Source organism: Pan paniscus, chromosome 12 (assembly GCF_029289425.2).
Source record: "Pan paniscus chromosome 12, NHGRI_mPanPan1-v2.0_pri, whole genome shotgun sequence".
Lineage (NCBI taxonomy): Eukaryota > Metazoa > Chordata > Mammalia > Primates > Hominidae > Pan > Pan paniscus.
In genome coordinates, this window is record NC_073261.2 from 72,680,279 (window position 1) to 72,693,203 (window position 12,925).

The window sequence follows — 12,925 nt, forward strand, 5'->3', positions numbered from 1 at the left end:
GAGTATAATTGGATAGTTTGTAACACAAAGAAAGGATAAATGCTTGAGGCAATGAATACCCCATTTACCCTGATATGATTATTATGCATTGCATGCCTGTATCAAAGTATCTCATGTACCCCATAAATATATACACCTACTATGTGCCCACACAATTTAAAAATAAAAAAGTTTTAAAAATAAAAATAAACTCTGTTTTAAAAAGAAGACACACATCCAGCCAACAATCATATGAAAAAAAGTTCGACATCACTGATCATTAGAGAAATCCAAATCAAAACCACAATGAGATACCATCTCTTAGCAGTCAGAATGGTTATTACTAAAAGGTAGAAAATAATAGATGCTGGCGAGGTTGCATAGAAAAAGAAACACTTATACACTGTTGATGGAAGTGTAAACTACTTCAACCGTTGGGAAGACAGTGTGGCAATTCCTCAAAGACCTAAAAGCAGACATACTGTTCGATCCAGCAATCCCATAACTGGGTATATACCCATAGGAATAGAAATCTTTCTGTCATAAAGACACATGTACACATATGTTCCTTGCAGTGCTGTTCACAGTAACAAAGACATGGAATCAACCTAAATGCCCATCAGTGGTAGAGTGCATAAAGAAAATGTGGTACATACGCACCATGGATTACAATGCAGCCATAAAAAAAGAATGAAATCATGTCCTTTGCAGGAACAGAGGTGGAGCTGGAGGCCATTATCCTTAGCAAACTAATGCAGGAACAGAAAACCATATACTACATGTTCCCACTTATAAGTGGGAGCAAAATGATGAGAACCTAGGGACACGTAGAAGGGAACAACAGACACTGTGGCCTATGTTGTGGGTGGAAGGAAGGAGAGGACCAGGAAAAAATAACGAATGAGTACTAGGCTTAATACCTGGGTGACAAAATAATCTGTACAACAAGCCCCCATGAAACAAGTTTACCTACGTAATGAACTTACACATGTACCCCTGAACTTAAAAATTAAATTAAAAAAAATTATGTGAATGAAAAAATAAAGTGAACATAGTTCTTTGATTAGTACAGTGGCTAAAAGGGAAGGATTCAGGGTTGTGGCAGAGTTTTCTTTTTGAGATGGGAGGAGCTTGATCATGTTTTATAGATCAAGAGGGTCTCAGTTTATAAAACGACATCAAAGATTGAGAGACAAAAGGGATAATTTGTGTAATGAAATTTCGTGTAGGCCAGTTGGAGACGGGATTAGCCTCAGGTAGACCCATTTCTTTGAGATGGAGAAGAAAGATGAGGATGGGGTGGACAGAGATAAATTTGTAGCTTGGGGATTGGAAGCTCAGAAAAAAAAGCCCATAAGACCAGTTTTTACTGTGAAGTTGGGAGTAAAGTCTTGCTAAGGAGGAGATTGAAGTGAGAATTGGGTAGGGGACTTGGTGTTTTGGAATGGTTGCTGTGGGAAACCAATTGAGAACCATTGAAAGATTTGCAGAGCAAAACCCTGCAGGTCTGGTAGAGGTTGGAAGTGGAACCAGTTCATGTAGTTGTATTTTCCAGCATTGCTTAGTTTTCTTTGTATTGGGGTGCAGAAGCAAAATGGTTAGATTGATCCTGGGTATTGTCAGAACAGGGATAAAGGAATTGAGGATAAAATAATTGAAGTGATGGGCCCATGGAATCCAGTCTAGATAGGAAAAGAAATGAGAAAGGATGGGACCTGAAGGATGAGATAGGGGAGGAGTTGGGACCTGAGGTCTCCATGATGTTAAAGATTGGGTGTGGCAATAAGGGAGAGCAAACTCTGGAAGAATAGAAACTGGTGTCTTTTGGAGTTTAACGACAGAAGCGTGGATCTGAAGTGGTGCACAAGAAGTATAAGAATGCTAACATTGCCCCCCAGACCTTTCAACAGGTGTAGCAAGGCATGGAAAATGAGAAGATTGTATTTTCAAAATTGGCCAAGGAAGTAATTTCCTTGCAAGAATCAGGCTTTTGTGAGGAGAAGAGGGGGAGGCAGAATGTTCTATACAGAGTTCATGGCAGAATGGGGATTCCCGAGGACTTATCTCTCTTCCCATCCCCCACTTAGCATACATGGCCCAGTGCCTTGTACCTACATATCCGTAGGGGTTACATCAGGATTTCCCAAAGTCGGGTGCATGGGGTTGACTGTGCCACCACATTTGTGGTGTGCTATAGTGAATTTTTGTTCATATGTGATTGCTTAGTGCACCTATAATGATATTTTGTAGTTTTAATTTAACCACTTCTCACAAATTGGTCAAGTGGCTTAAAACGATTTCTGTAAAGAAGTAGTATTTTCTGTAGATAATATTAAAAGTGCAAGCACAAGTGAACCAACATAATCATCGTAGAGCTGCATTCTCTTGTTATTTACCAGGCATGTTATGTGATAAAAATGATGACCACCTGGGTTACCAGGTTGAAGGCGGGATGGTTGTGGGGAAATGAAAAGATGTAGGTCAAAGGGTATAAAGCTGCAGTTATGTAGGATGAGGAAGTTCTAGAGATCATGAGAACTATAGTTAAAAATACTGTGTTGTGTACTGGTAATTTACCAAGATAGTAAATTTTAGGCACACACACGCACACACACACACACACCAGCAAGGTAACTATATGAGATAATGGGTATATTAATGTTTGTTTGACTGTAGTAATCACTTCATTATGGTAGGTATATCAACATAAGCATACAAAACCTCACATTGTACACTTTAAATATGTACAATAAAATAATAAAAATTTTTAAAAGCTAAAAAGAGCTAAAATAAAAATGACTACCACCTAATTGCAACTGACAAATATAAAATTATCAAGAAAATTTTTAAAATATAGTCTCACCTTTACTTTAACAGTGAGCCTTGTCCTTAACATGTAGTGTGCCTTGAGATAATTAGCTAATGGAAGAACCATACTCAGCAAGACACTCTAATCTACACATTTGGAACATGAGGGCAAACCCTGTGATTTTTTTTCTCAATGTTTTAAGTCCTAGGATGCCCAGTGCATTATTTTTTACAAAATTTACTAAACATAATGATAAAGGCTTAGAACTCTTCTTGAGTTTTCTTATTCAATAGCAAAAGACAAAAAGTCACAGACCATTGGGGAAACTCATGTTCTTCCTGCCACAGTAAAACTGGCTGAAATAATATGAGGACAAAACAAAATGCATTCCTTATTAGCAAATGTTGTTAAACGAGCATAGAAAACATTGCTAAAGCATTAAAGCAGAGTTTTTTTTTAAAAAAACCTGCAGATAGAAAGTTTGGTATACTAAGTTGGAAGGAGATTTGTGGTATTTATAACATGTTACAACTTAGGGTATTTGTTAAGATTCTCTTTCAGTGAGAGAATAGGCAATTTTTTAAGAGCTGCTAAAGGAAAAATGCACCAGAAAAGAGATACAGTGAGGTGTATTAACAACGGGGATACAGTCTGAGAAGTGCTTTGTTAGGCGATTTTGTCATTGTGCAAATATTATAAAGTATTCTTATATAAACTAGATGGTAGAGCCTGCTACACACCTGAGGCTACATAGTATAGCCTATTGCTCCTAGGCCACAAACTTGTACAGCATGTTACTGTGCTGAATACTATAGGCAGTTGTAACACATTGGTAAGTATTTGTGTTTCTAAACATAGGAAAAGTACAGTAAAAATACAGCATAGGCCGGGCGCGGTGGCTCACACCTGTAATCCCAGCACTTTGGGAGGCTGAGGCGGGTGGATCACCTGAGGTCAGGAGTTTGAGACCAGCCTAGCCAATATGGCGAAATCCTGTCTCTACCAAAAATACAAAAATTAACTGGGCATGGTGGCAGGCGCCTGTAATCCCAGCAACTCGGGAGGCTGAGGCAGGAGAATTGCTTGAACCTGGGAGGCAAAGTTGCAGTGAGCTGAGATCGTGCCACTGCACTCCAGCCTGGTGACAGAGTGAGACTCCGTCTCAAAACAAAACAAAACAAAATGAACAAACAAAACAGCACAAAAGATGAAAAATGGTAGATCTGTATAGGGCACTTACTAGGAATGGAACTTGCAGGACTGGAAATTGCTCTGGGTGATATCAATGAGTGAGTGGAGAGTGAATGTGAAGGCCTCAGACATTACTGTATGCTACTGTATACTTTAACGCCATATACTTAGGCCACACTAAATTTATAAAAAAATTAGTTGATGTTATGACACCTGTGACATCACTAGATAATAATAATTTTTCAGCTCCATTATAATCTTGTGGGGCCACCATCGTATATGTGGTCCGTCGTTTACTAAAATATCCTTACGCAGTGTATGCCTGTATTGGCAACAGTAATGGCTTATTTAACAGAATGATGTGTTTTGGAAAGGCTATGTAAGAATGACCATTGAAGGAGTGGTGGCTGCTTTTCTCCAAATGTAAGGTAATGGAGATAACATGAAATGAGTTTACTACATCATTCATAGGCTAGTATAGGAGAAGAGTTGAATCCAGAATTGCACGAAGTAGTATCACTGTGGATACTTTCCTAAAGCATGACCTTTAAAATATATTAGAGTCTTTGCAGTACTTTATAATGAGGTGGGAGTGACCATAGTTATTGTTTATACATCCAAAGTTTTGCTTATTGTCTGTGATACAATATATAAAAGAACCCTTAAGCTCAAAGGTAAATTATGTGCTTTTCTTTTACAAAAATACAGCTTTTCCAATTTTCTTGAGCTTTTTCTTTCTTGGCGATAAATAGCTATGCAACCTACCACGTATTTTGTAAAAATTCTGTTGATTTAGGGAAGAGATGACATTTTAACTGAGTGAGAAGTAACTGCCTTCTGAAAGGAACTCCCCTCCATGCCCTGCAACGCAAGTTAAAGCCAAGCAATGAAAGAAACTTTTGCTATGTGGAGATGATTTTGAAAATAGGTACTAGGAAATATTTTTATTGTTACGTGATTTTCTTGTGAAAAGTAGTATATATCACCTGGAAAAACTCTTTCATTGACATACTTAAAACACTTGGAAATAGTTCCCCTTTGTTTTGAACTCCATTTAGTAAAAATGCAAAACTTTCTGATTAGCTTATAAACTGATTGATGTCAGGAAAAAATAGAAATTTACCAGATGAATTTTGACAGTAACTTTTTCATAATTGCTAGATAGGCTAGATAGAATCCTGATTTAGTTCAGCTAAGCCACAGTGTACTTCTCCCATTTCGACCTTCTTTCAGCTACATCCATGTATCAGAATAAACTGGGCTTAGAACCAACTCTGAATTGCTAGATCACTAAGAATTACATTAGTAAAGCCTAGTCAATCACCTTGTTCTTGTTAAAATATTAATATTTAAAGGAGTCTTATACCTTTAAAAATGAAATTATTTAAAGTATATATCTTATTTTATATTGGCTTATTTTAATTTATTTTATAGTACAAATAATGTTTGGTTAATAGTATACATGTAATTTATATGTAAAATATATATTGGATTCTGTGGTCAGAGACTTTACTAATTTAGTGTGTAATCAAAACATTTGGAGATCACTAGATTCTGTGGTGCCTGGGATTTGTGTGGTATTTCACTTTATAAAATGCTTTTGCAAATGTGTTCCAACTTGAACATCATCAACAGCCTTTTGATGCAGGGAAGTGTCATTATGCCCATTTTGTAGATGAGGCATTATTCTCATTTTATGGAAAGGTAACTGAAAGTCAGAATATTTAGATGACTTGCCCAAGGTCACACAGCTAGTTAATAGTGGCACCTCAGCGCCAGCACAGGTGTTACTACTAGATGGTGCTTTTCCATTTAATCCATTAATTGCCTCTACTGGTCATTCCTTTATACTGGCCATTCCTATTGTTTTGACTTCATGTCCTAATCTATTACTTATTTTTCAGAGTTCTCAGGGACTTGCTTTTTGTGTTTTCTCTAGCGGTTTTAGTTATAGTCAGTGAGAGAGACAACACAAGTAAATTAAGAAAAATTGGGAACAAAAGGATGGAAACCAACGAAAAAGACAATATATTAATGATGAAAATAAAAATGGTAGTAGGTGTCTCAGAAGTCAGATAAATGCATTTGATGTGCAAAACATTTCAAAGGAACCAGAGAAATGTAGTTCAGGCAGATAGGTTGTTTGAACATTGGCCTGAGGGAAGGCTAGAGATGAATGTAGAAAATATAGTGGGTGTGTATGATATAGATATAGTTTTGTGCTATAGTAAAGTTGGCATTTATAAGCATAATGAATTAAGAATTGTGACGTTTATTTTGATCATTGTGTCTGCTTTTGATTTTAACAAAACTTTGTATAACAACATGTAGTCTTCTATTTTGATTGTTCTGCCAGTACATATAACAAAATGAACAAAATAGAGGAATTCTGTATAGGAATTAAAAGTTAAATATTACTCATCTGCTAATAGATCTATGGATAAACTAAGTTTAACATATTGAATAAAAATGATTGGGTCAGAAAAGTGACTTAGAAGTGTAGCATGGTTTCAGACGTCATTTTCTAGGTTACAATCACTGCCATAATCCAAGAACATGGAGATGTATTTAATAAAACTAAAATATAGTTTTAATAGGTTTTCATGAAAGTATGTTTTACATACAGCTTCTGTGGCCTTTTTCGTATTATAAATTCAAGGCATGGCTTGATCTTCTAGCCTAGTGGCAACACGTCTGGAAATAACTATGCATCACTAAAACTTTCATAGGGATTTTGTGTGCTTTGAAATATTGCATATATGGTTATAAAATTCCCTTAGTATTTACTGGCATATTAAACAAAAATGGCACTGACAGGCATATTATTGTCTGTGTTAATAATCTACACATGAAACACTCCCTCAGTTCAGCTGAACATAGTTCTTACCTCTAAATTGTTCATTAGGCCAGTGATCTGTTGTGCTCTTAGAAGGAAAACCAAAATGGTGCAATTAAAATTTGAACCAATACCTGAAGTAGCTATACTTTTCCTTTTTTATTATTAAATGAAAAGATATTCTGAAATTTATGATAGTTTCAGTGGTTTAGAAGATGTTGGAGAATTATATTGAGCTTATCATAGTTTAAAGAACCCTGGACTGGGAGTCAAATCATTGAGATCTAGTTAACAACAGCTATGTTGTTGATGTGCCCCATCTCAGTGGGCAAGTCAGTTAAACTTCTCCTAACAAATGCGAACTGGTCTAGTGTGGCTTGATCACTAATGGTTAAGCTTCTACACATAATTAGCATAAACAAATGATTTATTAAGCTTTAAAGATAGACCTCCAGTGATGTAGTCACATAATCTAGAAAAGCTGGTCAGCACTACATTAAGTTTTAGGGTATCTGGAGGAATCTTCCCAGTCAGCCCATAGAATTTTAAGCCAGTGTAGTCTGTCCACTCTGAGAAGCTGGAGCATCATTAAGGATCCCTTATCTCCATGTGAGCAGCTCTCCTCCGGGTTGCACAGCCATCCTTTATCTTCCTTCTGGTTGTGTAGTAAGTATTCATGTTCCTAAGAATGTGCAGAATGAAGAGATTCAATTTAACAGATGCCTGTTAAACTCTAACTGAATATAAGTAGAAATTCTCTTTAAAAACACACACTGGATTAAACAGTCTTGTCATTTTCTCTTTCATTTCCATCTGACTATGTCCATTGGCATGCTCTGTGTTTGCAGCTGGCCAGCTACACTCTAGAATGCCAGTGTTCCTACCAGCAGAGGTGTGTGCTTACCAAACAGCAGTTATGTTTATTTCTGAAACTTTTTATTACATTGTGCATATTATTGTAGTTAAATAATTCCAGATTGCACAAGCTAATGAATTATGAGTGTGAAAAGAGAATCATTGTTGCTGTTAAGGCAAAGTAGAATGCAAAAGACTTGATAAAGATAAGCACAGAACAGAAATAGATATTGAATTAGACGTGGCTACGACAACTGAAAGCAAAAAAACCTGTAAAAATATGGAAGGATTATGCACTCACCTTGTTTCATACATGCCTTTAAATCCATGCTGTAACTCAAAGAAAGTGAAACTGTGTCCTTATTTATATAGTGGTGAGTAAAAAATACATAAATAAACTGCAAGCCATAGATGTTGCATTCTAGATGTGTTCATGTATCCATTTTAAATTAGAATGTTTAAAGTACGTATGGTGTTGTGGTCACCTGCTTTAAGGTGAGTTTCTATTAACTGACCAATTATTGTTCATGATCCTACTAAGAGGGCTTCCTTATACTTGATAGTTGAACATAGTCAATCTACTTAAACCTTTGGAAAACTGTGGTGTTTGCAGCTTGGGCCTGCTTTCCATATGTATTCCTGCAACTTCCTCCAGTGGCCCCTTTACCTGTGTCTTCCCATCTTTCATGTGAGAACCATCATTTCTCCTTTAAGTTTACAGAAAAGTGTCAAATTTAAGTAAGATATGGATATGAAAAAAGTTAGAAATAAATGTGCGTGCTATATACTATAGATACTGTAATCTTATTATTTATAATAGGGAATCTATGACTCATGATTTAAGAAAATGCCCAGCTTAGACTTAGGTTTTATGTACAAAATCGATAACTTTTGCTTTCTTATTTGGCATTTTGAAACACCAGTTTGAGTGATTTCTTTAATTCTGAATAAACTAAACTAAACCTAAACTAGTAAACTAAAAACGATGATGAGTTAACTTCTGTGGCTTGGAAGATATTGAAGATGTTAAAGAATTAATTGGTCTCAAGCCCTATGGGTATTAGAGTTTAAAGAACCCTATACCTGGAATCAGACTAGCTGGTCTGGTATCAGCTGTGCTCTTGATAGTACTTGTCTTTGATGCTCTGATCCTGGTCTGTTCATCATTGTTAAATTTCACAAGGATTTATAAAAGATTTCTTGAATTAACAAAAGGCTTTAGGTCCGATTCACATAAAAGCAGACATTAACTTCTTTATTTAACACTTTTCATCTTGGAAAATGAAACTGCTATCATATGATTCTTTTTTTTTTTTTTTTTTTTTGAGAAGGAGTTTCCCTCTTGTTGCCCAGGCTGGAGTGCAGTGGCATGATCTCGGCTCACTGCAACCTCCGCCTCCCAGGTTCAAGCAATTATTTTGCCTCAGCCTCCCTAGTAGCTGGGATTACAGGCATGTGCCACCACACCAAGCTAATTTTGTATTTTTAGTAGAGACGTTGTTTCACCATGTTGGTCAGGCTGGTTTTGAACTCCTGACGTCAGGTGATCTGCCTGCCTCTGCCTCCCAAAGTACTGGGATTACAGGCATGAGCCACCGCGCCTGGCCTATCATACAGTTCTTAATTATGTGCATTTGAATTGTCCTTTAATTGGTAGTTAGCTTTTGGCTGCACTGCCTTGCCAGATACACACACACACACACACACACACACACACACACACACACACACGTGCTTTGGGTTCAGATAGATCTGAGTTTGAATCCTGGCTCTGCTGCTTACTAGCTCTGTGACTTTGGAAAGTTGTTTTCTTAAATTTCTGCAACAGCCTGATAATATATACTTCATGAAGTTAATGAAGATAAAAAGAGAATTTGAGTGAAGTACATGGGCTTATGGCATAGAAGGCACTCAGTAAATACTCCCTTTCTCTCAGAGTCAATTAAAAATTTTCATTTTATGTTATGGATAAAAAGGAAAACTTGGAAGCTGTACATCTATTCACTTGATGTGATAGGTCTGGAAACCATTTGTAATGAAATAGATTAAGAGGAAGGTAGCATTTGCTATTGTGAGCTTCTACCATTTCTAAAGTTGGTTCATCTATTTCTTAAGTGCAGGTATTAACAGATCTTTAGAATTTGAGCATTTAGTGTTTGCGGCCCTGGATACTGACTTTGAATGTGTGGCCAACAAACTGAAGGGAGATGAGCCAGTTGAAGGCTGTAGAAAAGAATAAATAAGGTTTATTGTGGTCATACTGACTCAAAGTAGTCTTCTTTCAAGCAATATATCACTTTTATTACTAAGAGTTGGGGGAAAAAAAAGAATTTACCTTTATGTGCTATTACATCTTTCTGTTTAAAAAAGTTTCACCTTGCTTTTTTTGTTTCTCCAGCCAGTGTTCCATCCCTGACCCATCTTTGTCGTTTGGAAATTCGGTCCAGTCTAAAATCAGAACGTCTACGGTCTGACAGTTATATTAGTCAGCTGCCACTTCCCAGAAGCCTACATAATTATTTGCTCTATGAAGACGTTCTGAGGATGTATGAGGTTCCAGAACTGGCAGCTATTCAAGATGGATAAATCAGTGAAACTACTTAACACAGCTAATTTTTTTCTCTGAAAAATCATCGAGACAAAAGAGCCACAGAGTACAAGTTTTTATGATTTTATAGTCAAAAGATGATTATTGATTGTGAGATAGGTTAGGTTTTGGGGGGCCAGTAGTTTAGTGAGAATGTTTATGTTTACAACTAGCCTTCCCAGTAAAAAAAAAAAAAAAAAAAAAAAAAATTGTAAACCTCACTTATATTACTTTATTGCAGCTTCATCACCAGTACATTATATGTTGTAATATTTATTTACCTGATCATTTTGATCATTTTCTGCTTTATTTTGCTAATAAACTGTGATGTTGCTTCTAGTGCTAAACATGGCATATTTCCACCTATGATTTGTGTTTACCTGGTACTAGGAGCTCAGAATGGAATGCATAAAGCTTCACTGGAAGTGTATACAACTGTGGTGTAGAATCTGTTATTATTATCATTATTATTTTATTTAGACTTGACTATCTCTTATGTTTATTAAAGAACATGTTTTCCTATTCAGTCACTTTTTTTTTTTTTTTGGAGACAGAATCTTGCTTTGTCACCCAGGCTGGAGTGCAGTGGTGCAATCTCGGCTCACTGCAACCTCTGCCCCAGGGTAATTCAGTCACTTTTATGAAGAATTGATACTCATTGCCATTTCACATGTAAACTCACAGGAAAAAATTACTTTGAAAGAACATAGAAAATCAATCATATTGCTGGGTTTTCCCTTCCAGTTTCTTTTCATTCTTTGGCAAAACAAACAAACAAACAAAACCAACCAACCCAATTCTAATCTGCAAAGGCAAGAACAGCCCTAGACTCAAAGATGTGCTCAGCTGGGAAAAAAAATGGTTTCAGTTTTGAGATAAATGGGCATGTTAGCACAATTAGTATTTTAATCAGGAGACTGAGAGGGGCATGTCTGTGGCACCATCTTTAAAGAAAGAAAGGGGCCGGGCATGGTGACTCACGCCCTTAATCCCAGCACTTTGGGAGGCCAAGGCAGGCGGATCACGAGGTCAGGAGATTGAGACCATCCTGGCTAACATGGTGAAACCCCGTCTGTACTAAAAATACAAAAAAATTATCTGTGCATGGTGATGGGTGCCTGTAGTCCCAACTACTCTGGAGGCTGAGGCAGTAGAATGGTGTGAACCTGGGAGACGGAGCTTGCAGTGAGCCGAGATGGCGCCACTGCACTCCAGCCTGGGAGACAGAGCGAGACTCCATCTCGAAAGAAAGAAAGGTAGGTATTACCGAGTTACTTAGTATTATATATAAAATTCAGGTTCCATTCAGCTCTAGAATCATTGAGCAGCTTTGTTCCTATGAAGCAGTAATAGCCAGTTCTACTAATATTATGGTGTTTTTCCTTCTTATTATCTAGATAAGCTGTCAAACAGTCCATGAAATAAAGACCTCAGAATCCTAGATTAATGAGGCGCCACCTCATGGGTTTTTACAATTGCTTGATCTAAATCTAGAGTCAGGAAGAACTAAACGCTGGATCAAGTGAGCCATGATAAGAGGCTATAGAGAGTGACCTTGAGAAAAAGGTTATGAGAGCATTACTGTCACAGTAGACTACCAGGAGGCAACGTCTTCTGTCCTGTTGGGATCCTGTGGCTTAAAATAGTTGAGAGCGGGCCAGCTGTGCCTGTTTCTGATAGACGTTTGGTGTTTGGCAAAAGCAGTGATGAAGGTGGACCCTTCATCACTAAGGATGACATCACTAAGACCCAAAGGGATGACTGAGCTGTTACCTCAGACTAGAACTGCCTGTGGGTTGGAGATAAGAGTTTGAATGTGGGTGTACAGGCAGAAATAAGGTTGCATATAGAAAACCAGGTGGACATTCTGATAATTTCATACGGAAATTCCAAAACTGTGTATATTGTATAGTATTTTTTAAATGTCATAATCTTTATTTTCTAAACCCTAAGTCTCTGATTTGTAAGATAGCACCCAGCTTTTTCTTGGGGGAAAATGTATGTAGAATGTTCAATTTTTTCTCTTAATTTTTATCTATTTCTATAGGTTGCTGGGGAACAGGTAGCATTTGGTTACATGATTAAGTTCTTTAGTGGTGATGTGTGAGATTTTGGTGCACCCATCACCCAAGCAGTGTACACTGTACCCAATATGTAGTCTTTTTTTTTTTTTAATAAGTAGACAGTTTATTTGGGTCAAGTTTAAGGATTATAACCTGGGAGCAAAGACTCAAGTTGCCTGGAATCTACACTTTGATTAGCAGCAGTTGCCAATGTGTAGTCTTTTATCCCTCACCCTCCTCTCACCCTTTCCCTGAATCCCCAAAATCCCCTGTATTATTCTTACGCCTTTGCATCCTCATGGCTTAGCTCCCACTCATGACCGAGAACATACGATGTTTGATTTTCCATTTCTCAGTTACTTCACTTAGAATAATGGTCTCCAATTCCATCCAGGTTGCCGCAGATGTAATTATTTCACTTTTTTTTTTTTTTTTTTGAGACGGCGTTTCGGTCATTGCCCAGGCTGGAGTGCAATGGCACGATCTCGGCTCACCGCAGCCTCCACCTCCCGTGTTATAAAGCAATTTTCCTGAGTAGCCAGGATTACAGGCATGCGCCACCACGCCCGCCTAATTTTGTATTTTTAGTAGAGAAGGGGTTTCTC

The 12,925-nt window shown here is 37.3% G+C and overlaps 1 protein-coding gene across 11 annotated transcripts in view; it reads left to right on the top strand.

Moving 5' to 3' along the window:
- ASB3 (ankyrin repeat and SOCS box containing 3) overlaps positions 1 to 10,783 on the top strand; it is a 192,521-nt gene extending 181,738 nt beyond the window's left edge. For all 11 annotated transcript variants that reach the window (XM_057301308.1, XM_034953132.3, XM_055107944.2 and 8 more), the window contains one exon: positions 10,069 to 10,783. In XM_057301308.1, coding sequence (XP_057157291.1) covers positions 10,069 to 10,256 — 188 coding nt within the window. In that variant the 3' untranslated portion in view covers positions 10,257 to 10,783. The remainder of the gene's footprint in view (positions 1 to 10,068) is intronic.
- The last annotated feature ends 2,142 nt before the right edge of the window (positions 10,784 to 12,925 follow it).